Below are 27,884 nucleotides of genomic sequence, written 5' to 3'. Positions count from 1 at the left end.
CATCCTAACTGCTGAGTAACTGTTGTGAGAATTGGTGGGGTGACCCATAGTTCCTTAAAGAAGCCAATAAACTGTGAGTCTATTCTTTGTATCTGTGAATCTGTTTCTATTTTGTTCATTCAATTATTTTGTTCTTTAGTAAACTGCATTGAAAGATCTGGTAAAAAAAAAAACAAACCAATGAACAGAAATGGACCACTGAGGGGATTAGTGTATATGTGTATGTATGTCTATGTGTATATTTATATAAAGATACGGGTTGTTTTTTTTTTCAGACTCATAGGTACACAAAACATTTTTTCTCGGTATTCAAGTACAGTTGTTTCCATTACCCCCCCACTACTCACCCCCACTGTGGCCATCCACACCGTAGCCATCCCCACTTCCCACCCTCGATCCTACCCCTCTTTGACTTTGTCCATGGGTCCTTTATACATGTTCCTTGATGGACCTTCCTTCTTTTCCCCTTATTATCTCCTCCCACCTATTCTCTGGTTACTGTCGGTTTGTCAGTTTATTTTGATGTCTCTGGTTATATTTTGCTTGCTTGCTTGTTTTATTGATTAAGTTCCTGTTAAAGGTGAGATCGTATGGTATTTGTCTTTTCACTTAGCCTGTGTTTCACTTAGCATGATGCTCTCCAGATCCGCTCATGCTGTTGTGAAGGGTAGGAGCTCCTTCTTACTTTCCGCTATGTAGTATTCCATTGTGTAAATGTACCATAGTTTTTTGATCCACTCATTTACTGATGGGCACTTAGGTTGTTTCCAGCACTTGGCTGTTATAAATTGTGCTGCTGTGAACATTGGGGTGCATAGGTTCTTTTGATATTGATGTTTCAGGATTCTTAGGATGTAATCTCAGCAGTGGAATTGCTGGGTCAAAAGGCAGATCCATTTTTAGTTTTCTGAGAAAATTCCATGCTGTTTTTTACAGTGGCTACACCAATCTGCATTCCCACCAACAGTGCACTAGGGTTTCATTTTCTCCACAACCTCACCAGCACTTGTTTGTTGATTTGTTTATGATGGCCATTCTCACTGGTGTGAGGTGGTATCTCATTGTCGTTTTAGTTTGCATCTCTCTGATGGCTAGTGTTGTCGAGCATCCTTTCATATGTCTCTGGGCCCTCTGTATGTCCTCCTTGGAGAGGTGTGTGTTCAGGTCCTTTGTCCATCTTTTAATTGGACTATTCGTCTTCCTAGAGTGGAATCATGAGTTCTTTATATCTTTTGGTCAAACCCTTGTCTGACGTGTTTTTTGCAGTATTTTTTCCATATGCTTGGTTCCCTGTTCATTTTGCTGACGTTTTCTTTAGCCGTGAAGAAGCTTTTTCTTTTGATGAAGTTCCATTTGTTTATTCTTTCCTTAATGTCCTTTGCTCTAGAGGATATATCGGTGAAAATATTACTGCATGGAATATCTGAGATTGTCCTCCGTATGTTCTTCTCTGGAACTTTTATAATGAACTTATATTTAAGTCTTTAATTCATCTCAAGTTTAGTTTTGTGTATGGTGTAAATTGGTGGCCAAGTTTCAGTTTTTTGCATGTAGCTGTCCAGGTCTGTCAACACCATTTGTTGAAGAGGCTGTTTTTACTTATTTTATGCTTCTTCCCCCTTTGTTGAATGTTTGACCATAGAGACTTGGGTTTATTTCTCTATTCTGTTCCATTGATCTGTGTGTCTGTTCTTATGCCTGTACCAGACTATTTTGATTACAGTGGCCTTGTAATAATAATTTGATACTAGGTATTGTGATCTTCTTTCTCAAAAAGAACTTCTTCTTTGTTCTTCTTTCTCAAAATTCCTGCAGCTATTTGGGGTCATTTATGGTTCTACATAAATTTTTGAAATGTTTGTTCTGTATCTGATCTGTGAAATATGTCATTGGTATTTTAATAGGTATTGCATTGAGTCTGTAAATTGCTTTGGGTAGTATGGACATTTTGATGATGTTAATTCTTCCAATCTGTGAACATGGTATATGTTTCCATTTGTTTGTGTCTTTCTTGATTTCTTTCTTTAGTGCTGTGTAGTTTTCTGAGTACAGGTCTTTTACCTCCTTAGTTTGGTTTATTCCTAGGCACTTTATTTTTCTTGTTGCCGTATCAAATGGGATTCTTTTCTTGATTTCTGTTTCTGATGTTTCATTATTGGTGTAGCAAAGTGCCTTTGATTTCTGAATATGACTTTGTATTTCACTGTTTTTCAAATTCACTTACTAGGTCAAGTACTTTTTGCTCACTGAGTATGATGTTGGCTGTAGGTTTTTTGTATGTGGACTTTATTATGTTGAGGTATGCTTCTTCTGCTCCCACTTTGCTGAGTGTTTGTATCACAAATGGGTGCTGTATGTTATCAAGTGCTTTTTCCACATCTATTGATATGATCCTGTAATTTTTATCTTTCCTTTTGTTTATGTAATGCATTATTATGTTTATTGATTTGTGAATATTGTACTGTCTTTGCATCCCTGGGATGAATCCCACTTGATTGTGGTGTATGATCTTTTTAATATATTGTGGGATGTAGTTTGCCAAGATTTTGTTGACGATTTTAGTATCTATATTCATCAGTGATATTGGCCTGTAGTTTTCTTTCTTTGTTGCATTTTTATCTGGTTTGGGGATTAGGGTGATTCTAGCTTCATAAAAAGAATTTGGGAGTCTTCCCTCTTCTTGGATTTTTTGGAATAGTTTCAGAAGGATAGGGGTTAGCTTTTCCTTTCATGTTTTGTTCTTGCATCTCTTTTTTTAATTAAAAAAATTTTTTATTGTTGTTCAAGTACAGTTTTCTGTCTTTTACTCCCACCCCAGCCCACCCCCCCCCAGTGCTCCCCACCTCCCTCCCATTTCCACCCCCCTTAGTTGTTGTCCATGTGTCCTTTATACTTGTTCCTGTAAACCCTTCTCCTTTTCCCCAGAAATTCCCTCCCCTCTCCCCTCTGGTCCCTGTCAGCCTGTTCTCTATTTCTGTATCTTTGGTTATATTTTGCTTGTTTGATTGTTTGTTGCTTAGGTTCCTGTTAAAGGTGAGAGCATATGGTATTTGTCTTTCACCACCTGGCTTATTCCTCTCAGCATAATGCTTTCCAGTTCCATCCATGCTGTTGCAAAGGGTAGGAGCTCCATTTTTTTTTTCTGCTGCATAGCATTCCATTGTGTAAATGTACCATATTTTTGGATCCATTCATTTACTGATGGGCATCTAGGTTGCTTCCAACTCTTGGCTATTGTAAATTGTGCTGCTATGAACATTGGGGTACATAGGTTCTTTTCGATTAATGTTTCAGGGTTCTTGGGATATAATCCTAGCAATGGAATTGCTGGGTCAAAAGGCAGATCCATTTTTAGTTTTCTTACAAAATTCCATACTGTTTTCCATAGTGGTTGTACCAGTCTGCAATCCCACCAATACTGCACTAGATAAATTCAAGGTAGGTAAAAGACAAATACAAGCTGTAACACCATTAAAGTCCTAGAGGAGAACATAGGCAGGAAAATCTCAGATATATCACGCAGCAACATTTTTACTGATATGTCCCCTGGAGCAAGGGAATAAAGGAAAGAATAAACAAATGGGATCTCATCAAAGTAAAAGGCTTCTGCATGGCTAAAGAAAACAGTATTAAAATAAAAGGAGAACCAACCATATGGGAAAACATATTTTCCAATGATACCTCAGACAAGGGTTTAATCTCTAAAATATACAAAGAACTTACACTACTCCACTGTAAGAAGACAAGAAACCCAATTAAAAAATGGGAAAGGACTTGAACAGACACTTCTCCAAGGAGGACATACAGAGGATCCAGAGACACATGAAAAGATGCTCAGTATCGCTAGCTATCAGAGCGATGCAAATTAAAATGACAATGAGATACCACCTCACACCAATCAGAATGGCCATCATAAAAAAAGCAACAAACAAGTATTGGAGAGGATGTGGAGAAAAGGGGATCTTTATGTTTTGTAAAATTCTCCTGTGAAAATATCCAGTCAAGAGCTTTTTTATGCCAGGGGTGTTTTGATTACTGCTTCAATTTCACCAGATGTTATTGGTCTGTTCAGGCTTTCTGCTGCTTCTTCATTCAGTTTTGGAAGATTATATTTTTCTAGAAATATGTCTATTTCTCCCAGGTTTTCAAATTTCTTGGAATGTAGTTGTTCATAGTAATTTCTTACAATCCTTTATATTTCTGAAGCATCAGTTGTAATCTCTCCTCTTTCATTTCTGATTTTGTTTGGTCGTCTTTTTTTCTTATTGAGTCTGGTTAAAGGCTCTTCGGTTTTGTTTATCTTTCAAAGAATCAGCTCCTGGATTTATTGATCCTTAGAATTGTTCTCTGAGACTCATGTCGTATAATTCAGCCCTGATCTTTGTTATTTCCTTCCTTCTACTCTCTCTGGGCTTTGTTTGTTACTGTTTCTCCAGTTCTTGTAGGTGTTGGGTTGGGTTTTTAATTTGAAATGTTTCTATCTGTTTTAGGTAAGCCTGAAATACAGAGAACATTTTGAGGCTTGCCAGCTGATAGGAGGTTAGGGGTAAGATGAATAATTTGGTGGGATTAAGAAGTATTACAAATTGGTAGTTACAGAGAATAGTCATGGGGGTATAAAATACTGCATAGGGAATATCGTCAATAATATTGTAATAACTGTATGCTGTCAAATGGGTATTAGATTTATTGGAGTGATCACTTAGTTATAAAATGTCTAATCATATGGTTGTACACCTGAAACTAATATTTTATGTCAACTCTAATTGAATTAAAAAGATAGGGTTTTATTTTAAACTTTCCTGAATTATGTGGAAAACTTTAAAAGTATTTTTTAATTTTATTTCTTAAGAATCTCAGCTACCAAAAATAGTTCTTTTTTTTTTCTTCTTTTTTTGGTAGGACAGGAGTTGTATCTACTTGTGACCTCATATTTACATTCTACTCAGTTAGGTATAGGATGGTATTTCTTGATACTGTAATTCCTCTGCATAAGTAATGTTTACAGACCTGTGGAAACAGGTCTAATGCAAGTATTGAATATTTGCTAGGAGTCAGTTAATATTGAACAGTGTATTAAAATCTGTCACTTGACCTATTTTATGTCATATTTCTTGACATATGAAAGCTAGTGTGACTTTCTTATTTTCTGTGTGATTGATTTCTTAAATTAAATTATGAAGACCCTAAAAGAGGATTTCTTTTTCTTTGATATTCCCAAATGTTAACATTTTTAAGGATAATTATGCTAATGAAGGTTTAATATTGGGCCTTAGCCTTCCATGTTATTCCGTATGTTCAGAGATTATATATTTACACTCTGTATACTATATTAGAATCTCATGTGAATCTCAATCTCAATCTAATTACAACCTCAATTAGAATCTCAATCTAATAATAAATTATTATTAATTAAAGAAAAATAGTGTTTAATTTGGGAAATTGGAAATATATCATTAAGGGATAAATATTACGACATACTATGCAGTGGTCAGAAATAACATATCTTTGTTAACATGGAAATATCTCTAAAGGGTTGTTTAGGGAAAAAAACAAGTTTTGGAATTATATGTAGACTAACTAATGTCTAATTTTAAAAAAAGGCTAAGACTAAATATGTTGAGATAAATGAGAAGCTGTATCCCAAACTATTAATGTCAATTAACTTTAGTTAACTGGAGATAGGAAGCTCAGTTGGACCTTTAGTTCCGGCTTCTATATGTGAATTTTAACAATGGGAATGTGGTCATGCTTTACTTGTACATTTATTTTTATTAAGAAAAAATTAAGACATAAATAAGTAAGCAATGGTATATGCACCCCAAAGTACCCACCACTAAGCTTCAATCAACAGTCATCAATATTCTGCCACTTAATCCTCTTATATCTCTGCCCACGCTTCACCTTGAGTGTTTTTATAAAAGGTATAAAATTATACCTTTTATAATTATATTTGTAGATAAAATCTTTATACATTGAATCACAAATCATAGATGTATTATTTTGAAGAATGAATATAGTCTTGTAGACCACATCCCTATTATGATGTTAAAGATTTCCACATCCCCAGAACATGCTCTGATGTTGTATCCCAGTCTGCCCACTCAGATAGTTGTGCCTTTTCTTAGAACTTTATATAAATAGAATCATACAGTATAAACTCTGTGTGTCTGACTTTTTTTTTGCTTGATGTGCTGTGTGTGAGAGTCATCCATGTTATGGCATGTATCAATAGTTCTTCCCATTTTATTCCTAATATTCCACTGTATGAATATGTCACAATTTATATAGCCTTTCTCCTGTCCATGGGCACTAACTACTGTGATTAAAGCTTCTTTAACATTCATGTACAGATTTTATTGTTGACATGTATTGTCATTGCTTTTGAATGGTGGAATTTCTGGATCAAATGAAAACTTAGCAAACCCATTTTGAAAGTGACTGTTTTGTTTTAAATTCCTACTAGCAAAATAGAATTGTGGTTGCTCCATATGCGTGTCCCTATTGGTTTTGTCACTCTTGTTCATTTTTCAGCTTTTTTAGTGGTTCTATAGAGGCACCTCAATGTGTGTATTTTAAAAGTTTTTTTTAAATTGTGGTAAAATAGTATAACATAAAATTTGTGATTTTAATCACTTTAAGTGCACACTTCAGTGTCAGTCACAACATAGTACGATGATCACTACTCTCTATTCCTGAAACTATTCCATCGCCTCGGACAGAAAAAACTCTATTCAGTAAGCAGTGACTCCCTACTCCCCCTCTTCCTTGAGCCCCAAGGAACGTTTAATCTGGTTTCTTTCTCTGTTAGTTCGCCTCTTCTAGCTATGTCATATAGGTGGAATTGTACAATGTTTGTCCTTTTCTATCTGGCTTAATGTTTCCCAGGTTCTTCCATATTGTAGCATATATCAGAGTTTCATTTTCTTTTATGGCTGAATAATATTCCATTGTATGGATATACCACATTTTGTTTATCTATTAATTTGTTGATGGACACTTGTATTGTTTTGTTATTGTGAATAATGATGCAATGAAGATTTGTGTGCAAGTATCTGTGAGTCCCTGTTTTGAAGTATTTTGACTATATAACTAGGAGTGGAATAACTATGTTGTATGGTGAGTCTATGTTTAACTTCCTGAAGAACTGCCAGACTGTTTTCTCAGTATGTTTTAACTAGCACTTCTCTGATGGCTAATGATATTAATAATCTTTTCATGTGTTTACATTAGTGATGTGAATATCTTTCTTTGTGAAATGTTTGTTCAAGTCTTTCATGCATTTAAAAATTGGGATATTAGTTTTTCTTTTTATTAAGTTTTGAAAGTTCTTTATTCTGAAAAGAAGTCCTTTGTCAGATATGTTTTTCTAATACTTCTAGTCTGTAGCTTGCTTTTTTTAAGAGTATCTTTTTAAAAATTAAAAATATTTTTAAATCGTGGTAAAAATACACATAACACCATTTTAACCATTTTTAAATGTACAATTCAGTTGCGTTAAGCATTTTTACGTTGTTGTGCAACCAGTCTCCCAAACCCTTTTCATTTTGCAAAACTGAAATTCTGTATCCAATTATCAGTAACTGCACATTCCCTTGTTCTCCCAGCCTCCATTCTGCTTTCTGTTTCTATGAATTTACTGTAGATACCTCATATAAATGTAATCATATAATATTTGTCTTTCTATGACTATCCTGTTTCATTGACCAAAATGTACTCAAAGTTCATCCATTTTGTAGCAAGTCAGAATTTTCTTCTTAAGGCTGAGTAATATTGTGTTGTGCATTTATACCACATTTTGGGTATCCATTTCATCCATCAATGGATTCTTGGGTTACTTTCATTTTGGCTATTGTGAATATATGCTGCTATGAACGTGAATGTACAAAAATCTCTCTGAGACCTTGCCCTTGATTCTTTAGTATGTACACCCAGAAGTGGAATTGCTGGATCATACGACAATTCTATTTTTAATTTTTCAAGGAACTTCTGTACTGTTTTCCAAGTGGCTGCACCATTTTACACTCCCACCAATTTCTTAACATCCTCTCCCCTACTTGTTATATTCAGGGGTTTTAAAAATAATAATTTTCTAATATCTCGTTGTGGTTTGGATTGCTTTTTCCTAATGATTAGTAATTTTGAGTATCTTTTCATATGTTTGATGGCTATTTCTATATCTTTTTTTAGAAATGTCTATTCAGATTCTTTGCCCATTTAAAAATTTAGTTTGTTTCTTTTGTTGTTGAGTTGTAGGAATTATTTATATATTCTGAATACTAACTCCTTATCTGACATATGATTTACAAATATTTTCCTCTGTTTCAATCTGTTTGTGTCCTTTGATACACAGAAGTTTTAAATTTTGATGTAATCCCATTTATCTAGTTTTGCTTTTGTTTCCTGTGGTTTGGTGTTATACCCAAGAAACCATTGCCAAACCTGATGTCATGAAGGTTTTTCACTGAATTTTGTTGGTTTAGGTCTTACATTTAGATCTTTGATCCATTTTGAGTTGATTTTTGTTTATGGTATATGGTAGGGGTCCAAATTAATTCCTCTGCATGTGAATATCTAGTTTGCCTAGCACCATTTATCCTTTCCCCACTGAGTGGTTTTGTCAATGATCATTTGATCATATATGCGGGGATTTATTTCTGAGCTCTCTATTCCACTTCATTGGTCAGTATGCCTTTGTCGATGCCACTATTGCACTGTGTTGCTTACGATAGATTTGTAGTAAGTTTTGATACTCTGAATGCTCCTGCCTTTGAGATCTAATAGATGTACTTAAGAATATAACTACTCACATTCATCTACTTTTCAGTAATAGATTTCAAAGTCTGTGTCCCTGTTTACTTTCTGTGCAAAGATGCTTTAGAAATTTCAGTATGTTTTAGAAATACTAGGAATAATTCAGTTTTAATTGTTCCTACTTTCAGTTTACTGGGTAATTTCCTTCATTGTGAATGTAATTTTTTCTATGTACAGTGTATATAAATGGATTATAGTTACTAAATTTAAAAATAATATATATTTATTGTTATATATAAATTTTTTGGTATGCCATATGCTAGCAGATCAGATTTGCATGGTTCTCACTTTTTTATTTTTTAGTTTAATGACAGGTTACATTAGGACAAAAGGTTTCAAGGTCTTCAGCTTCGTTTGCCCATAGTGACCACTGGGGTTGGGTGGAAAAGGCCCAGAGCACTGAGGAGGAGAAGCAGCTTTGTTGTTGTGCGACACGAGGATGTAAAACCCTAAATCCAGCACAGAGATTCAAACACAGTCCTGCAACAAAAAGGAGATTCCTGGTGGGATCCCTTGAAAATTGCAGTGACCAGTGCGTGGACCATGCTGTTCTTCAGACCCCTTCTGATTTGAGGTCTTAGCAGATTCTGTGATTTTTTTTTTTGGTCTTATTGCTAGAAAACTTTGGGATTATTTCTGAAAGTGTGATAGCTTTCACAGCTTTTTATATACACTTTCTTATTCTTTAGGCTTTATTGATCACTTATAGTAGTAGTATGCTCATTGAAGCTTACAATCAAGTCTTTTTTAAAAAAGTGAATTGGTGTTTTACTTTGACCTTTCTAATGAAAAATAGAATTATAGAGCTAAATGATACAACTCATATTCATATCCCCTCAATTATATTACAAATTACACCATTATTTGTTAAAGGATTTATAAGGCATTTATTTTAAAATCACAGCATTGTAAATATTTGTTGGTTTCAAGGATGATTCTAGTCCAGTACTTGGTGAAAGGCAAAGTGTGCTTGTAATGTGATTTTGTGCATTCTTTATGTCTTTAGTAACACCCAGCACTTCCTTCCCCTGTTTACCGCACCCAAGATTTCATTTTATCTATTTCACACGGAATCCTCACACACTGTTGCATAGAATTGTTGCTATGCTTATTACTAGTGGAATCCATGTTAAATTTTAGCAGGTTTTTTTCTTCCACATCTGCCTTTTTGATGGTAGCTGGGTTTACTGCCACTCACTTATTAGTGCCCTGAGTCTTAACAGCCTTATTCAAACAAAACATCTTAAATGGAGGCATTAAAAAGGTCAAAACAAGTGAGCCATTTTGTAACTTTTAGTGCAATAAAATGGATATGTTGTGTTTGGAATATAAGACCTCTGAGTATAGCTATGCATTTTCTTCATCTATAAAACATTTTAGAATAACAGCTTACATCTGTTTGGGGTTTTACATTCTACATTTTGAAGAAACTTCACTGTCACAGAACTCCAAACCAGACATGGGGAGGGCACTAGCTTCCTGATAGGCTCTGCTGGGGGCTGTGGGAGCTGGGAGAGGTGTTGGTTTTCACTGTGGAGCCATGTTTGCTGGGGAACACATTCCATTATTGTTTCTTCTTATGGTGAATGACAAGATGCATGCAATACGATTTTGACTTGAAGGTTGTTTTTAAAATTTTCACACATCAGGAGTTTATCTTACGAGGGATACTTCACTACCAGAAACCAAAAATAAATTTAATTATTTAAACATTTATAGCGCATTTAATTACCTTAGACTGTCAGTTAATCTTGCTTCAGAGAATAAAGCTGAGATTTACTGCCAACTCATTCTTAAAAATAAATATCCAGTGGGATAGTTTGGCTGTTTCAAATGTGTGATTTTAAGATTACTTCTTTAAAGGAACAATTTAACAAATAATATTTAATAGAGAAATTGGGCAAAATCTAATACAGGGTGAGGCAAAGGTAGGTTTACAGTTGTGAGTACATAAAACAGAGTTTATTCTTGTATTATTATTTATTAATTATTGTATTATTTTCTGTATGAATAACTGTAAACCTATACCCCCCATATTTATTAAGAAAAAGTGCAGATAACACACAATACCATTTATGGGTTATTTTAATCAAGAAGTGAAGAATGCTGTCATGGACAGTTACAATAAGTTATAAGGCCTTTTTCATCTTATAAGTGTCAAATACATTCTTGTTAAAATGTAATACATTTACATTTGGGAGGAAAGAGTACAAAGAAGAACATTAAAGTAATCTCTGATCCCACTTCCTGTTCTCGGGTATTTTATTAAATACTGGGTATTGATAAAAATTTTGGTTTTAATAATTAATTTAACTGGAAATACAGCACTTTAGTTTCTGAATGGACAGTGTCAGACGCTTTCATGATTTTATGGCAGAAAAACCCTGAACTCAATTGGACTCCTGTTGTAGCACTTTGACACATGGAGTAGGATGTTGCTTAGTTATGAAGATGATGATCTTCTCTGAGATTCTGCTTAAACCAATCTATTGACATTGATTTTTTTTTTCTCACTACCATTTTCTGGCTGAATGGAAGTCAGATTATCTTTGTGTGGCCCCTGTCTAACGTGGGGCTGTCATTGTTCCAGCATAGAAAGAGAGATTATGTTAGATTCTTAATTTCTGAATAAATGTAAATATTTTAGAAGTAATTTAATACCCTTAATTCATGGGCCATTAATTCCTTCAGAATTGTGATTGCACACACTCACTCACACTCACAAATTCACACCCACCCACACTGTTAATGTTCAAAGTGTGCATTTACTTTTCAGCAGTGAGCTGAGTACAAAATAAGAGTACTAGGGCCACGGCCAGCTTGTGAGCAGTGCTGTCCCCAGCATAGACCTCTGTGGGTCAGAGGGTGGATACTGCATAGGTTGATGGGTGGGTTCCACTGGGGCTCAGGTACTTTTATTTTAGGAAAGGTGGGGGTGTAGGGTTCTATTTTTAGCATTTGGTAAGTTTAATTAAAAGCTAATAGATTATACTGAAGGTGAATGTATTCTATGCATTTCAGTGCACTTAGATATATTTTAGGTAGAATATTATATAGAGCACTGGAGTCAGATTGTCTGGGCTTCTTAATTCTAACTGTGCCTTTAGGCTAGTTACACAGCTTCTCTGAACCTCCATTTCCTCATCTCTAAAATGGGCTGGTAATAATACCTCTCTTGTAGGATTGTGAGGACTCAGCAAAGTAAAACCTATGAAGTGCTTATTAGCACAGTGCCTGAAACATGAAAAGAGCCTGGTAATTCCAACTCTTATGGTTATACAACTAATCATTAGTTCTTCTTAATGTAAGTGTGGTGTTTCAGACACCATTCATACTTCAGTGTTACAGATTTTGCTTCTCTTCGCTGCTCTTGTGTCTGCATCAGGTGTCCAGGAGCCCTCGACTCCTCCAGGGTTGATCAGCTGTTCCTTCTTTGAGGGGTGCAGACTCGCCACGCCCATGCTCAGTCCCTCTGGTCCCCGTCTCAGTCTCAGCTTCCTCTTGCCAGTGGATCTGTCTCTTCTCTTCCTTCTCCACTCCTTTTCTCCACCTGCCTTGCCCTCTACCTTTCCTCATTCATCTCCCTCTGGTCTCCCTCTTCCTTCCTCCTCTTTCCCTTTCTTTCTCCCCAACTCCTCTCTCTCCAACTTCTCCCCTCCTTCCTCTATCTGTCCCCTGTTTTCCTTCCCTCTCACCCCTCCTTCTCTTCCTCTCTGCCTCTCCTCTTTCTTTTTCACTCCTCCTCTTTTCCCTTCTGCTCTTTCTTCTTTCCCTTCCCCTACTTTCCTTCCCCCTTCCTTTCTGGCCCTTTCCTTGTCTACTCCCAGCTCTTTGTCCCTCCTTGGTCTTCTACCGCTCTGTCCCCCTCTCCCCTATCTCTTCTTCTCTTTTAAACCCTAATAGTTGGCCTGCTAAGGAGCAGACAGTTCTAGCTTATAAGCAGAAATATGCCAGGTCTTTATTACATGTGATAGGAAATACCTATTTTGTCATTTTAGTAGCCGAGCCTTTCCATATTGGGCTTTTCTTCCACTTGAAAAGAGCATCAAGCATCATTTTCTGCCCCATGGGCTCAAAGAGTTAGTGGAATGCTCACAGTTAACTTGTTTCCTAAAACCTGTATGTATAGTAAACCTACATATTTGTTTAACGTTAGCTTTATTATATACATAGGTAAAGTGAAATAATGTTCTCAATAATAATTATAGGTTTGTATAGTCATGCTAGGCAAAATCTCATATTCTCTGTTCAATTTATCTGATTTTTTTTTTCTCTCTTCAGATTCCTTTCTCATTGGTCCAGTTTCCCTTATGGGAGTCCTTAAAAGTAAGTTTTCCAATCTTCATATAAAATTTCTAATTATTATAAACACCCAAAAGTTTCCATATGTAATAGTAGAATATAATAATTGAGTGCCAGTTTAAAAACTCAAAATTATGAAAAGTTGAAAATATTTTTACGTGTGATTTACATGACAATTAAGTATTTTTAAACTTGTTCGGTGTCTCATAGTCCTGAGAAATAATCATAACTTACACATCTGAAGACTCAAATGTTAAAGAAAAACTGTGCTTCACTTTCTTCTGTTTTGCAGCTGTTTTCTACCCAGTCGACTTTTGTTTCAGTTCACTGTGTGTGCATGTATGTGTGTGTAGAAGTTAAGGAATGACAATGAGGGTAAACAAAAAAGGAAAGAAGCAAGGCCCTGACTGTTCAGCCAGCCCCCCGCCCCCCCACTGTCCCTTCCTCTGCTGCTCGCCCCACAGAGAAGGAAGGAGCAGTCCACCGCCTTGCTAGTCAGCCTCAGAGAAGGTCACTCGTGTGTTGAAAAACAAACAAATGAATTTTAAAAAATCCGTGTTCAAATACACAGAGACATTTGTATTTGTTTTTCATCCTCTGATGCCATGATTTTTAAAATTATGGGTCATGACATGAATTGTGTGAGTGTTTGCCAGCATTTTAAAGACTGAAATAAAAAGGAAATTATTAATAGAGAATATCTTATGTGGTGAGGATAAGTCCTGTTTTGTAAAACTTCAGTGCTATGCATACACGCATACACAGCTCTGTACTGGGTTTCATTGTAAACGTATTTCTCACTGTAGATAATGATCAAAAGAATTTGAAGGCCCTTGTTCAAGTGAAAGTGGTTGACAAATCACCAAACTGTAAAATGGTAAAGTATCTAGGTAGGCACCGATAATACAAAAAATAAAGGGATGACTCCCATTGCTGTTGTGGACTCAGTAATCGTGTGGTGTGCTCGTACAGAATGTCTTTGTTACTCTCTGTTGGAGAGTAACAAAGATTATCTGTACTCTGTAGTTATAATATGAAGATAATAAAATGAGACAGAACGTTAATCATAAAAGACAAACTATGGAATAGTAAGTGTAGAGAAATAGTACTTATAAGTGATCTAAGGAGTAGCAGTTTATTTAATAAGGGTTTGGGGTCTTTTATTGCTGTTGTTTTGTTTGTCGTTACCATTTTCTCTGTGCCGCTTGGTGAATGGATCTCTCAGGCAGGCTTTCCGGATGTGATGTAACAGCTATACAACGTGAAGGTCACATTCCATGAGTATAATAACACCCCTCCCCCATTTTGTGAGTGACAAAGGAACAATGGAGCCAGCAGCTGTCCAGCAAACAAGACTCACTTCATTAGTGCTCAATAACCAGCATTCACGCTGCTTCTGCACTCCAACATCCTGTGCCCTGTCTGTGCACAGGAATGTTTTGAGGCCCAAGGAGGGAAAAAGCACATGGTTTATTCCTTTCCAGTATTAAGGACATTTGTAATATTCTAGCTGGTTAAGAAATGTATAGAACTTAACAGAGTAATCATAGATAACAATGTTGAGTTTTAACAGTTTTCTTTGAGCAAATATTAAGATGCTATAGTTTTTTTTTAAGTTGGGTTTATTGAGGATAATTTTCTCACAGGAAAATTCAACCTTTATAAGTGTGCATTTTTAGAGTTTTGATAAATGTTTATTACTGCCATCATAACCATAATATCTATAGAATATTTGTAATTTTCCCTTTTCTAGACTAGCATATACATAGAACCACACACTATTTAGCATTTTGTGCCTGTTTTTTTCCCACATACATTCATGTTTTTGCCTATAGTAGCGAAACATTGCTAAATATTGTTCCATGGTATGGATATAATAGTTTATCTGTTCACTAGTTCATGCACATTAGAGTTTTTTGAGGATTATGAATAAAGTTGCTATAAGTATTTGCATATAGGTATTTGTAAGCATGCATGGTTTTGTTTCTCTTGGGTGAGTATCTAGGACTGGGATTGCTGGATCATAGGGAAAGTGTAAGTTTAGTTTTGTAATAAACTGAAGTGTTTTCCAAAGTGGCTGGGCCATATCACAACAATGTATGAGAGTTCCAGTTGCTTTGCATCCATGTTGTTGTTTGTTGTTATTAGATTTTTTAAAAATTTAGTCATTCTAATACTTGTGTCCTGCTGTCTCATTGTGGTATGGATTTGCAGTTCTTTCATGGTTAAATAATAATAAACATCTTTTCATATAATAGTATTTTTAAAAATCCAAATGTAAAATCATAATGCTTTTTAGAAGCAATTTTTGGCCTTTATTTTTGTGTTTATGATTTTATCTGTTTCAGTTTGCTTTTGCAAATGCAGAGATTGTATTATATGGAAGGGTTTTTCTATTATGTTTATGTGGAAATACTACTTGGTGAGATTTTTCTGGGCAAGGACTGGAGAGGGTGGCATGCTCACTGTACTGTAAGGAGTGGGCATCAGGAGGTGGGGGCGGCCACTTTCAGCTTAAACTTACTGTGCATGAAGTGGAAGGTACCAGCTCTCTTCTAAAATGGCTTTTTGCTGCCTTCTCTCTGATTTCCATTAACCATGCTGAGTGCTCGGTCTCAAACCCCAAATTAAAATCTGAGTCTCTCTTCTGTCCTCCTCTGTATCTTATCACTCATGAAGTTTGGTTGACTTGGACTTTTTGGAACCTGTGGCCTCCTTTTTATCAGATTCTTATTAACTTATGCCTGGACTAAGTTAACAGTTACTCTGCTTTCTTATCCATTCTACACGCTGACTTTGTGTGATCTTCCTTAAACATCATTGAAGTTCTTAGAAATGTGTAACTTTCTAAAACTCTGAATCAGCCTTCTAGGATGTCCATGCTGTGTTCCTACTAGTTTTTCCATTTCCTCTCTCCTTGTGCATTTTTTGACAAAGTCATTTTCCTCCAGCCAGAATATTATGGAGCTTCAGGTTCCCTCCTGGATGCTGTGCATGGAGCCAGGATGGCCATGACTGTGATGCTGCTAGGGCTGCAAGGTTGTGTGCTCCTGGGTGGGAGAGCATGCACACACACCAGCAAATGCTTCAGCAGGTCAGCAAGAGAGAGACTCCCTCCTGAAGGCCATGGGCTACTTGACTGATAAGATCACATGGCCCATGGAGAGGACAGGTCAATGCACCATCTAAGTGCAGGTCCAGAGCAGCAAGTGATGAAAAGGAGCAGAGCCAGGCCTGAGCAGCAAGCCATGAGCAAAGAGCAGAATTGGTCCTGAGGTGTGAGCTATAGGCAGGAGCAGAGCCAGCCCTCATCAGTGGGCCAGAAACTAGAGAGAGGGTTTCTTTGTTTTGCTAGGGCTATATCCATTTTGGGTGTGGGAGGGGCTAAATGCTTTCTCAGAAAGACCGATTAAGTTCCTAAACTTTTGTGTGCTTTGAGTGAGTCCACCCCCCAACCAATCCCTTCTTTCCCCATACTAGACTGACAGGCCTCTTTGGTTCAAGACCTCCCTCTGTCCCTGTTCTGACTTCTGACTTCTATGGCACATGTGCTTGCCACCTCTGGTCCCACCCCCAGTCTGGTCCAGGAAGGGCAGGGCAAAGGCTTTTCCCCTTACCCAATTATCTTTCTAGCTTTTGGTGTCCTTTGGCCCCCTCCATTCATCTTTGCAGCTTTCTGCGGGCCTGGGTCCTTGCCATTCATATTTCCAGCCTTTAGCACCCTCAGTTTAAGAATTGCCCTGTGCTGTCATCTCACTGGTGAAGGAGACTCCCCTGCCTCCACAGGCTCCTGAGGCTGCCCAGCTTCCCTGCCCTTGGAGCCTCGTGGCACATCTGGTCTCGGTGGCTGCAGTGGCTCTGCCATCTCTGGGCAAGTGCTTTGCTGCAGTTGGGTCCAATCATCGCTCTCACTAGGGGAGGCAGTGTCCTGCCCCAGGAGGTGTCTGACATGGGTCCTGCCACCTCTGGGCTGGGCATTTGGGCAGCTAAAGTGCCACAGTCAGCCAAGCCTCCGCGTTACTCGCCTCACCTGCAGAGGGTCACCCCCTCCTCCCTGCAGCTCAGCACAGTCCACCAGGCATCGGGTGCCTCAGCTCACTGAGAAGGGGCAGGCCAAAGGTATGGGCTCATCCACTGGTAACATGAATAGGAGCCTTATTGCTGTTGTTCTGTGGCTCAGTTTTGCACTGTACATCCACAGGTCTAAGTACCATGCACCTTTTATAGCCACTTCAGGTTTTTTTTTTCCTTCTGGGTGAAGTCTTTCAATCCAGGATTGGAAAATTTACTTTTACTAACCAAGTATTTGTCTATATTGCTGATTGGTATGTAATTATGCACTATATTGTGTTTAAAACATCTGGGAACTAAGCCTTATCATATTTGAACAAGGCCTCAACCACTTTCATTTACAGGTATGTGACCCACACCATCATTGGACACGCACTGTCTGCCTGCTCTGGGCTAGGCATTATTCCGTTTCATAGCAATGCAAAGACAAGACATAGCTCATGCCCTTAGGAGGCTTCTAGTCTACCAGAGACACTACAGATCACTTCAAGGTACTGTGTTAGTCACTGAAGACCAGGCAAGGTAATGTGGGAGCCAGCCTGCCAGACTCCCCAAATCCTGTCACTGCAGTACCTCATTTCATGCATGTGTATGTACATACATATGATAATACATATACTTACAAAAAAGAGTTTAGATAAAAGAAGACTAGATACCATCAAGAGGAGGGGAAATAAGAGGAGTATATTATCATATGCAGAATTTTTGAGATGATAATTGTCCTTTATGTTGAATTTGGAGCTTTCTGGCAGCCAAGCAAGAAGAGAAACATGATAGATTACATGTTTCTTATTTTCTAATAAAGACTCGTACATAGCTTCTTAGTTGATCTTGTCACTTGACTTTGGATGACTTGACATGTGTAGCTTAGCCGTGGACCACCTCCTCACAGTTATAGCCTAATTTGACCAGCTTCCTAGTAGGCATCCTTACTCATATGTCTTAAGAGAATCAGTTCAGAAAAGAACAGAACTGGTGTTTATTCTCCTCCTCCTCCCCTGCTCCTTCCCAGTTGTTCCCATCTCAGTAAATAGCACATTCATCTGTGCTTGCTAAAGTATAAACCCAAGAATTATTCCAGTTCTCCTCTTCCCTCATCCCTCACCATCCAGCCCATCAATACATAAGTTTGCTGTTCTGATTGAAACCTCCAGCTCATTTCTTGATTGATACAATGGCATCTCAGATGAGCTCCTGATTCCATTCTTGCTTATCTACAAGCAAGAAGCCACAGCGATCTTTCTTTCTTTTAAAAGAAGCCACAGTGATCTTTTAAAAAAATGAATCAGGTTATACTACTCTCTGCTTAAACTCTTCAGTGATATCTTTTTGAAAGGTGAATAAAACTGAGTTGAAACTATGACTGATAGGGTCATCTGTCAATTGGCCCCTCCTGCCTCACTGCCACCACCTGTCACATTCCAGCTACAGTGTGTCCACTTACTGCACTGAGCCCTGCAGCCTCCCCTCTGTTCTTTTTGACCACACCAAACTGGTACTTACCCCAGGACCTTTGCATTTATGGTGCCCTCTGCCAGAAATATACTTTCTTCATTCATTCTGTATATCATTACCAAGTGCCTACTATTATGGGTCAGGCATTTTCCAGGGTCTGGAGATACAGTGGTGAAGAGGAGTAACCAAAATGCCTTCCCTCACTGAGCTTTCTTTCCAGCTCTTTCCCTAGGCCTTTTTCATGTCCAGCTCTTTTTCATTACCTGGAGCTTAGATCATGTCACCTCGGAGAGCATTCCTTGTCCTTCCCTCTCTAGAGTAGGACCTTTCCTTCTTTCCTCTTCAATAATCACTGCACCTGTTTACTTCCCCCCTAGCATTTTAATAGAAGCTTATTTAGTTATGCATATATCATCACTCAAATACTTAATTTAAAAAATCAGTTGCCAGCCCTGGCTGGTGTAGCTCCGTGGATTGAGCGTGGGCCTGCAAACCAAAGAATCGCGGTTCGATTCCCAGTCAGGGCACATGCCTGGGTTGCAGGCCAGTTCCCAGCAGGGAATGTACGAGAGGCCACCATACATTGATATATCTCTCCCTCTCTTCTTCCCTTCCCCTCTAAAGATAAAGAAATAAAAATTAAAAAAATAAAAATAAAAAAATCAGTGGTGTCTTGAACTATATGCCAGGCCCTGGGCTAAGAACTATACAGCTGACCCTTCAATAGCACGGAACTTAGGGGTGCTGACCCCCCACCAAGTTGAATAACTGTGTAACTTAAGTTGCCCCTTCACATACATGGGTTGAAAATAGTGAGTTTTGTTTGTTTGTTTGTTTTTTCAATCCTCACCTAAGTTAATGTTTATTGATTTGAGAGAGAGAGAGGCAAGGGGAGAGAGAGAGAAAAAACAGTGATGTGAAAAACACCGATGGTTTACTTCCCGTACACGCCCCAGCTGGGGATCAAACCTGTAGCCTTTTGGTGTACAGGATGGTACTCTGACCAACTGAGCCATGTGGCCAGGGCTAAAAATACTGTTTTTGATCTGAGGTTTGTTCAGTCTGTGAGTGGGAAGTTGGGGACACAGGGGGCCGACTGTATGTTTATTGAAAAGGAACCATGTATAAGTGGACCTGCACAGTTCAAACCCTTGTTGTTCAAGGGCCAGTTGTACATTCATTAATATCTTATTTACATCACACACAACCCGGGGAGATCAGCCTTGTGATTATCCCCATTGAACGGGGAAACCAGGCTTGGAGACGTTGTGTTTCATCTGGTGACCTAAGTCCTCAATTTCCTGTTCAGCACCTTTTTTCTATTTTAACATTGTTAATGATAACCATAGTAATTTAAAAAAAACAATTAGAGTACCTAACCAACATTTCTCTAAGTTACAACGTGCCAGGTAGTATGACAATCACTTTCTGTGGATTATCTCTTACTAATTTTCATGACAGTCCTTTGAGGTAGGTGCCACATGCTCTTCTTTCATGAATGAAGAAACGGAAGAAGAGTTTGAGTGCCTTGCCCAGGGCTCAGGATATTAAATGTCTTAAGGGTACAAAATCTGAACCCAGGCAGTCCGACTCGGAGTTGAAGTTCTTAACTATTTTACTAATAACTCTGCACAAAGCATGTGATGTCTTTAACAATTCCTTGGCTGTTTCATATGTACAAAGTGTGATAAAAAGTTCAGGTCATGGCCCTGGCTGTTGTAGCTCAGTGGATTGAGCGCGGGCCTGTGAACCAAAGAATCGCGGTTCGATTCCCAGTCAGGGCACATGCCTGGGTTGCAGGCCAGTTCCCAGCAGGGGATGCACAACAAGCAACCATACATTGATATTTATCTCTCTCTCTCCTTCCCTTCCTCTCTAAAGATAAATAAATAAAATCTTTTAAAAAATTTTTAAAAAGTTCAGGTCATATTATATCACAGCAGCTTTTCTAAGATACTTCTGCAAATTGTGTTGATTTCTTAACTTGCTGACATAAAGCCCCAAACACCCAGGCCACAAAATTTCTCAGACCAGCTCTCCCAAAACATCCCTGGCTCTGCTGCACTTAGGCAGGGATTGAACAGTGTTCACTTCACAGGTCAGCTCTCCATGACCCTCCGCGGGGAGCGTGCGTGGTTTACAGTGATGAGTGGACCCAGACCACATTCTTCCACGTGTTTTGTTTAGTTCCTCATGGGACTTTGCTTATTAGAGGAAGGAACTTTGTCTTTTGATTGTTTATGTTTATGTTTATATTTCTTATGACCTGTCTTTTACATAGCCAGTTTTATAACTATTGACTGATTGAAGCTTAGCATTCTTTTCCAACTTAGATAACTGTAGACATTAACTATTTTATTTCTAATTAGTTTCTTTTAGAAATATGTTCAAAGCTATAACATACAGATTTACTGTTACTAAACTTTACATAAATAATAAGCATGTTTTGAAAGGAAATGATAAAATTTCTTGAAAGAATGTCAGTTTTTTTTCTATTGTCTGGATATTCAACATCAGTGTATAGTATAGTGCAAGGGATTAGGAAGGGTGCTGTTAGGTCTAAGTAGTTTTGCCTAGCCACTGATATTATAAAGTTGCAAATCAGTAACCAGTATTGCGTTGGCCCAAAAGTTCCTATGGCTTTTTCCCTAAAATAAAAGACACATATTTTCATTTTCAAGAATAACTTTCTTGATTTGGATATTTTGATATGTTGGCTGTGTCCCACATGGTATAATATTAATCGTTCTCAATTAATGTCTCGATTTGATTGCTATGAACTTCAACTAGTCTACCCGACCATGGAGGATCGTCCAGCCAGAAATCTCCAGCACAAAACTTCACAAACCACTTCTGATACATTCCATCAGTCATAGCACCTTCTTCATACACTGCACAATTTTTTTTTGTATTTCAGTTGCATTTTTACCTTTCTTGAAATAATAAAGCATCATGTGACAAAATGTATTTTTCTTCTATCTTCAATATTAAAATGGCTACATAAAAATTCATCAATTTTTGATTTTTTTAAATGCACGCTTATATGACAGCTGTCACAATACAATTTAATGGAAAAAATCATCTTACAGAAAAAACAAACAAACTTTTTGACCAATGCAATGGAAATGCAAGCTTTAAGCTCAGATGCAACTTTGAAGCAAAATGAAAATAAAATAAAACCAGTTCGGTCATGTAAGACTATGGCATCATGCTGATGTCATAGTCTTACATGACACGATTTTCTAAGTTGAAATCATAGCTTTGCAATAGAAATCAGGGGCCAGTGGGTTATCATTTCAGTTATATTATATAAAATAATTTGGTTTTTCATTTGCATTTTATAAATATTGTAAATAGCCAGTACCTTCTAAAAGCTATGTTGTGTTCATGTTGAGGAGTAAATAATTTATTATCATTGATTTCTGTTTCTTAATTGTTAAAATGTCACCATCTCACCCAAAACAAAATTCTCTTATACTTTTAGTAATGCAATCAAAATAGTAGTAGTTACAGGGTGCTCACTGTTCAGGGTCTCTGTACACACCATGTCAGGAGCCTGGGCCCTCTAATGTCTGCACAGACATGTCTGGTCAGAACTTAGATTTCTGTGAAGGCACATGAAAGATTGAGAAGGAAATGAGTAAAAATATGTGTATGATTTCTGCTGCACTAAGTTTGTGCCCTAAATTAAATATAATTTGTTAATGTGGAAGGAAACAACTGAGGAGAAGAGCAAAGTATTTATTATACGTCTAGGTCACAAGTGAAGCCAGAGTCCATGATGCCAATTAGGATTTTAGTAAAACCACATAATGAAGCAGGCATCTTTTAACAATCCAAAAACGTCAAGGACATTTGAATTCTTGATTTGCATCCTGGAAAATATGGGATACTTCATGAAAAAGGAAAAGAAATTAAAATCTCCAAGTATCCTTTCATTCAATTCATAAAAATAATGGGTGACACTTTCTTGGCTCTTTCTAAGGCTGTTGAGGGAGAGAGATTCAATCAGTAAACAAATTGCTTAGAAAATGCGTGCATTTTATAGTTTGGCCAATTAAAAGGTAAAGACAGATGGTGAAAAGGAGATGCCAACAGAAACTGAGTCGGGAAGGAGAAGCGTCTTGTCAGCCAGGGCTGGATAGAACACAGTGCACGTGGCGAGCTGGTTCGTCCCCCGGCTCTGCGGTCAGCCTGCGTGCCCAGCTGCAGGCAGCCTGTGCGAAGCCATAGATGTGAAGCGAAAGGGGTCACAGCACCCATCACATTTCTTTTACCTGAAGGTCAGATTTAACCTTCATCTCTCATGAGAGCTGCAGCTGAGGGTCCTTTGTCAAAAGACAGTAAAAAGCACTTTTTGTCTTTGGCCTTTTCCTCCTTTTTCTTCTTTATTTTAAGTGTTTCTCTCCTTTTATGCAAATGTGACTAAAATGAGATAAATCTGATCAATCAGATAGAAGATTCCCATGATGAGTCATATTGATGTTTTTGACTGAGACAAAGTGACAGAAGGGGGGAGGAAATTTACTGCCTTAGTTTAATTCAATTATGAAATGAAAGAACGTATTTGAAATGCACCTTGAGGATGCCTGCAATGATTCCCAGTTCCTTTGGAGATACAAAACCCTGGGTTCGATTTCAGGGAACCCATCTTTGGATGCATGTTTAACACCCTCGAAAAAAGAAGGAAAAAAGGATTTAGCTTTGTTTTTACCTATCCTTTAGACTTGGCTCCTGGTTATTCATGGGCATTTGGGTATTTGACTAATATGTTTGGTTTAAATGTGCGACAAGGCTCTGCTGAGAACACAGCAAGGCTAGAGCTGCACAGTGCCAGGTGATCCCAGCCCTCATTCCAGCTGAGCCAGAATGAAACCTTGGACCTCTGGGCGCAGCTCACCAGGATTCCCTCTCCAGTGACATGAATGGTGGTCCTTGATGTGGAGGCCATTGTCATTTTGGAATTACATGGTTCTCCGCTGAGCCAAGAATGAAAATTTGGGACAATTATGTTTGGCCAGTTCATATCTTCCCTCATTATTTACCCAAGGTAAAACTATCAAACACTATGTACGTTGCAAGTATTCATTCAGGTATCAAATATTTGGCCGCCTTCTATGTACAAGGAACTCTGCAGGGCCCTGTGGGACTCCAGACCTGAAGGGAATGAGGGTCTGTCCGGTAGAGTTAAGGGTGAGGTGGGGGAGCTTTTCAATGTGAGTGAAAGTGAGTGACTCATTATTTATATATTTTTGGTGTTGTTGAGGATAGAGGCTTGTCAGTGTATTTGTTTCTAGATAAATGGGGTTTTTCAGTGTAAGTCCATCAATTCTTTCATTTTAACCATTTCTTATTAAAAAGTTTAAGAAGATTGTTCCATATTTAAACATATTAAGCCAGGTATGCCTTTGTAGGTAGAAGCATTAAAAGTAATCATATGGGAACATTATAAACATTGGTTACAGTGCTCTATTTCATTGTAACTGTTAACTCAGTGAAATATTTTGATATTGTTATTGAATAACATGAATGGGAATTTTTATTTCTACCCCAAACTCACAAGACATCAAACCACAGACCTAAGAAGCTCAGAGAGCCCCTAATCAGAGTAAATACCCTTCCAGGAACACCTACCCACATACACGCCAAAATAATTACTTTCTGACTATAAAACCTAAATATCACTAAGCGAACTCAGCCCATCTTGCTTATGCTCAAGAATAATAAATAAAATGTCTTTTCCTTTAATCATCAGCACAGTCATTTGTTAAATAGTTTCCTATAAATTCTTATTATCTTTACCACCTTATCCAGAAGGCAAGTATTAAACCAAAATATAGTTTAACAACAACAAAAAATGTACAAATCAACCCCCACAAAGTTGTTGCTACTTACACGTTTCAGAATAGTTTCAGTCCAGTTTTCATTGTAATCAAAATTGGAGTGTGCATTTTAAATGATGTATAGTTATCAGGTATATCCAGTTTTAATTATGAAAACTAGTTCTATAAAAGAAATCTATTTTCGTCTTTCAGCCACTTGATTCTATTGCTAAAACCTCTGTGTGGCAGAAGTGAGCTTAATCATGGTTCTGAAGTATATTTCATATTCTTTTTGGTTTAGAACTGTGCTTTAGAAATATCTTTTTATGACATATTAGTATATGAGTTCTTCACAGAGAGACCATTCACCGAACTGAATACAAAACTTTAGGCAGATGTTGCTTTGGTTTTTAAAGTATATGCACAGTGGCCACATGGCAGCTTGCTCCGTGGTGGTGTGGAGAGTGTTTGCCCGACGTTGCCTGCTCTCTTCAGTGTATTGGAAGATTCTGCAGCTAGGTTGGCAGCAGTGAGACCTATATAGAGGATTTTCACTTGGTTAAATAAATTGCCATCTGATGTTATTCATCAGAGTAGGTGATTCTGTACTTGGACATGTTCTTATACCACAGAAAGCATTTGGCAAAGCTTCATAATCTTGCAAAATGAAAAACACAAAACTACTTTTGAATACAACAGGTAAAGAAGTCCCAAACGTAAGTTTTCCTGCACTAAAGCCACAAGCCTCAGCCTCCTAAGCTATTTCGTAGTGTTGTGCCTGGTGTTTGCTCTCTAGCCGATGTGGGAATCCTGGTCCTAATAGCTGTTACCCTGGGGTCTGGGGGCAGCCGGGGCATGTTCTTCCTCTGATAGGCCTTCAGTCATGAGTGAAGAATCACTTGGGAAATTAGAACATTCTGATTATTTTTGTGGTGCTACCACTAAGTATTCAAGTTTTCTCATAATATCCTAATGGATAATAAAATATCATTAATTTTAAAAAAAGGGAAAAATCACATACCTTAAAAGTTTAAAATAGTGGTATGGGGAAATTCAGTTAAAGTATGTATCTTAGTAGTATTGCACCTACCTTAGTCTCCTGCTTTGATATTGTACTGTGGTTATATAAGATGTGGACTGGGTGAAAGGTATATGGGAACTGTACTATTTTTGCAACTTTCCTGTAAGTCCAAATTCATTTTGAAATGAAATTTTCTCTATGAGCTCTTAGAAATATTTTCCAATCAACCTATGTTAAGGAAACTTAAGAAAAACTGTAGAAACTAAGCTATGACCCAGATGCCAGGCAGCCACTGAGGACAGGATTGTGAGCACCATAGAGGCTGCTCTCATGTCTAGGGACTTGCAGCTCTGCCATGATCATCCCTGTCTGTTGTCACTTAGTAGTTGACATTCCCAGTCAAAAGAGAAAAAACAAAAAATAAAACTAAACAACAGAAGCAAAAATTAAGGACATTTCTGACTGCCAGCCTCATTACTTTAACTTGAAATTTCTCATTAACGCGAGATACAAACACAGGCTCATGAATTCATCTGAAAAATATATTCTTTAGTTGAAAAAGGAAACAGGACATCAAATTGGGATAAATAAGCAAATATGGCCACCCGCTTTTTTATTCATACTGTTTTTGGTGCACAACCTGCACAATATCATTCTGCATATGTAGGCCCACTCTCTGCCCCTCATCTCTGCGCCCGGTCATTTGTCTGTCTGTACTGGAATGGTCGCTGGACCTCTTTGGCAATGGAAATACTTATTTAGGTTGAGAAATTATGGCAATTTAAAAAATGTCTGGTGTTCAGGTGGACCCTCAAAAATCCTCCATTACAAACCCACATTATTTAAACAACTTTTATTAATATGAAAATATTTGTTGAATAACTTGCATATTATCATGTAGCTCCACAGGATGTTAAGCTGTGTATAGTAATGAAGAATCTTATAATGATGCCACATGAATACTGTTCTGTCTTTGAGACACGTGGCTTTGGGGATGGGAGCCAGACAACCAGCTCTAGTCTTAAATTATTTGAAAGTCATGAACAGTATTTACCATTTCAGTGAGTAAGCTTTCCCGTCTTTCCAGCCAGTGCTTTTGTTGATCACAACCCTCTGATCTTTCCATACACGTGGGTAAATTTGTATTTTTAAAAATATGATACATAATCCATATACAGTATTTTTTACCCATCAGATTCTTGTTATTGCTGGTGCTTAATGAACTTAAAGTTGTTCCCAAATGAATCATTTGTACTTAACACTCATCTTTTTCGCTTGGTCTCAATATTATTTTCTAGAGTTTCTATATTTGGAAAACTCCTCATATTATTTAAAGCAGGTTGCTTTGGGCATTGACATAGTTTGTTCATCTATTTGAATATTTTAATAATATCTTGGTAAAGTTTATGACTCATATGTGTAAGTAAATCCCATTCTATTTACTATGAAGACAATGATAGCTTATAGACCCAAGTTCATGTGTTCTTGTGCTCTATACCAGATTGTCTCCTTCAGATCCCAGTTGTTATTAACTACCTGTTTAAACTTCAGGAAGTTACTTAATTTCTCGCAGCCTCAACATCCTTGTCTATAAAATGAGGATAAAATGGCACGTCCTCAGAAGATTGTGGTTAGGATGACCTGAGTCAATGTTACAGTGTTTAGTGCCTGGAATGTAGGAAGTCCTATGTGTTTGTTTATTGTGGTTACTGTTATAATCGTTGTTTCTACCAAGATCTGTGTTTCCCACTGAAATTTCTCACCTGATTCTAAACCATGTGGTTCTAGAGGGTTTTTTTTTTTTTTGGTTTAAGATATTAATTAGTATCCTCCTCAAATATAAAATGATTTTTTCTTCATCCTTAGACTAAAAATTATTCTGGCCAGGAGATAGTGGAAAATTAAGGTTATCTATAGAGATTCTATTTTTAAACTGTGTTTTCAGCCATCTGAACCAGTTTGAATTAAGTGTTTCCCCCTAACCCCCGCAACCAGTTTGTTTTTGTCCTAGATTACAGCAGGCCCCTCTGTGAAGCCTTCGTCATAACCCCCCTTCTCTCTGTTCAGACCCTCTTCTGCTCCCTCCATACTCCCATCAGATATTTGACCTAGGGACTGGTGGTTTGTTTCCTTGACTCTGTAGTACCTGGCACCTAGTTAGATACTCAGTAAATACTGAATTTATGAATTACATAGCATCTTTGTTTCCTCTTGTAAGCTATGTAATTCACATCTTGTTTGTTCTTTAATTTATTGTTTATAAACTCTGCACTATTAGTAATATTTTAAGTCCGTTTGGAGTAAACTTTTGCTCTTTGAAGTCCTTCAGTAGATTAACTGAAGATGACCTTTAGTCATCATTGGAAGTCTAGTTTATGTTCCATATTCCTTTTCTAAAA

General features: G+C 37.5%; 1 protein-coding gene across 4 annotated transcripts in view; it reads left to right on the top strand.

The window, feature by feature from the left end:
* The window catches only part of SLC25A26 (solute carrier family 25 member 26), a 156,345-nt gene that overhangs the window by 107,158 nt on the left and 21,303 nt on the right, over nt 1-27,884 (top strand). For all 4 annotated transcript variants that reach the window (XM_037135518.2, XM_037135517.2, XM_037135520.2 and 1 more), the window contains one exon: nt 13,096-13,140. In XM_037135518.2, the coding sequence (XP_036991413.2) occupies nt 13,096-13,140 (45 nt within the window). The remainder of the gene's footprint in view (nt 1-13,095; nt 13,141-27,884) is intronic.

Source organism: Artibeus jamaicensis, unplaced genomic scaffold (genome assembly GCF_021234435.1).
Source record: "Artibeus jamaicensis isolate MK-2021 breed Jamaican fruit bat unplaced genomic scaffold, CSHL_Jam_final contig_3105, whole genome shotgun sequence".
In the NCBI taxonomy this organism is placed as follows: Eukaryota; Metazoa; Chordata; class Mammalia; order Chiroptera; family Phyllostomidae; genus Artibeus; species Artibeus jamaicensis.
The sequence above is the reverse complement of the archived record's forward strand: the minus strand, read 5'-3'. Positions and strand labels throughout refer to the sequence as shown.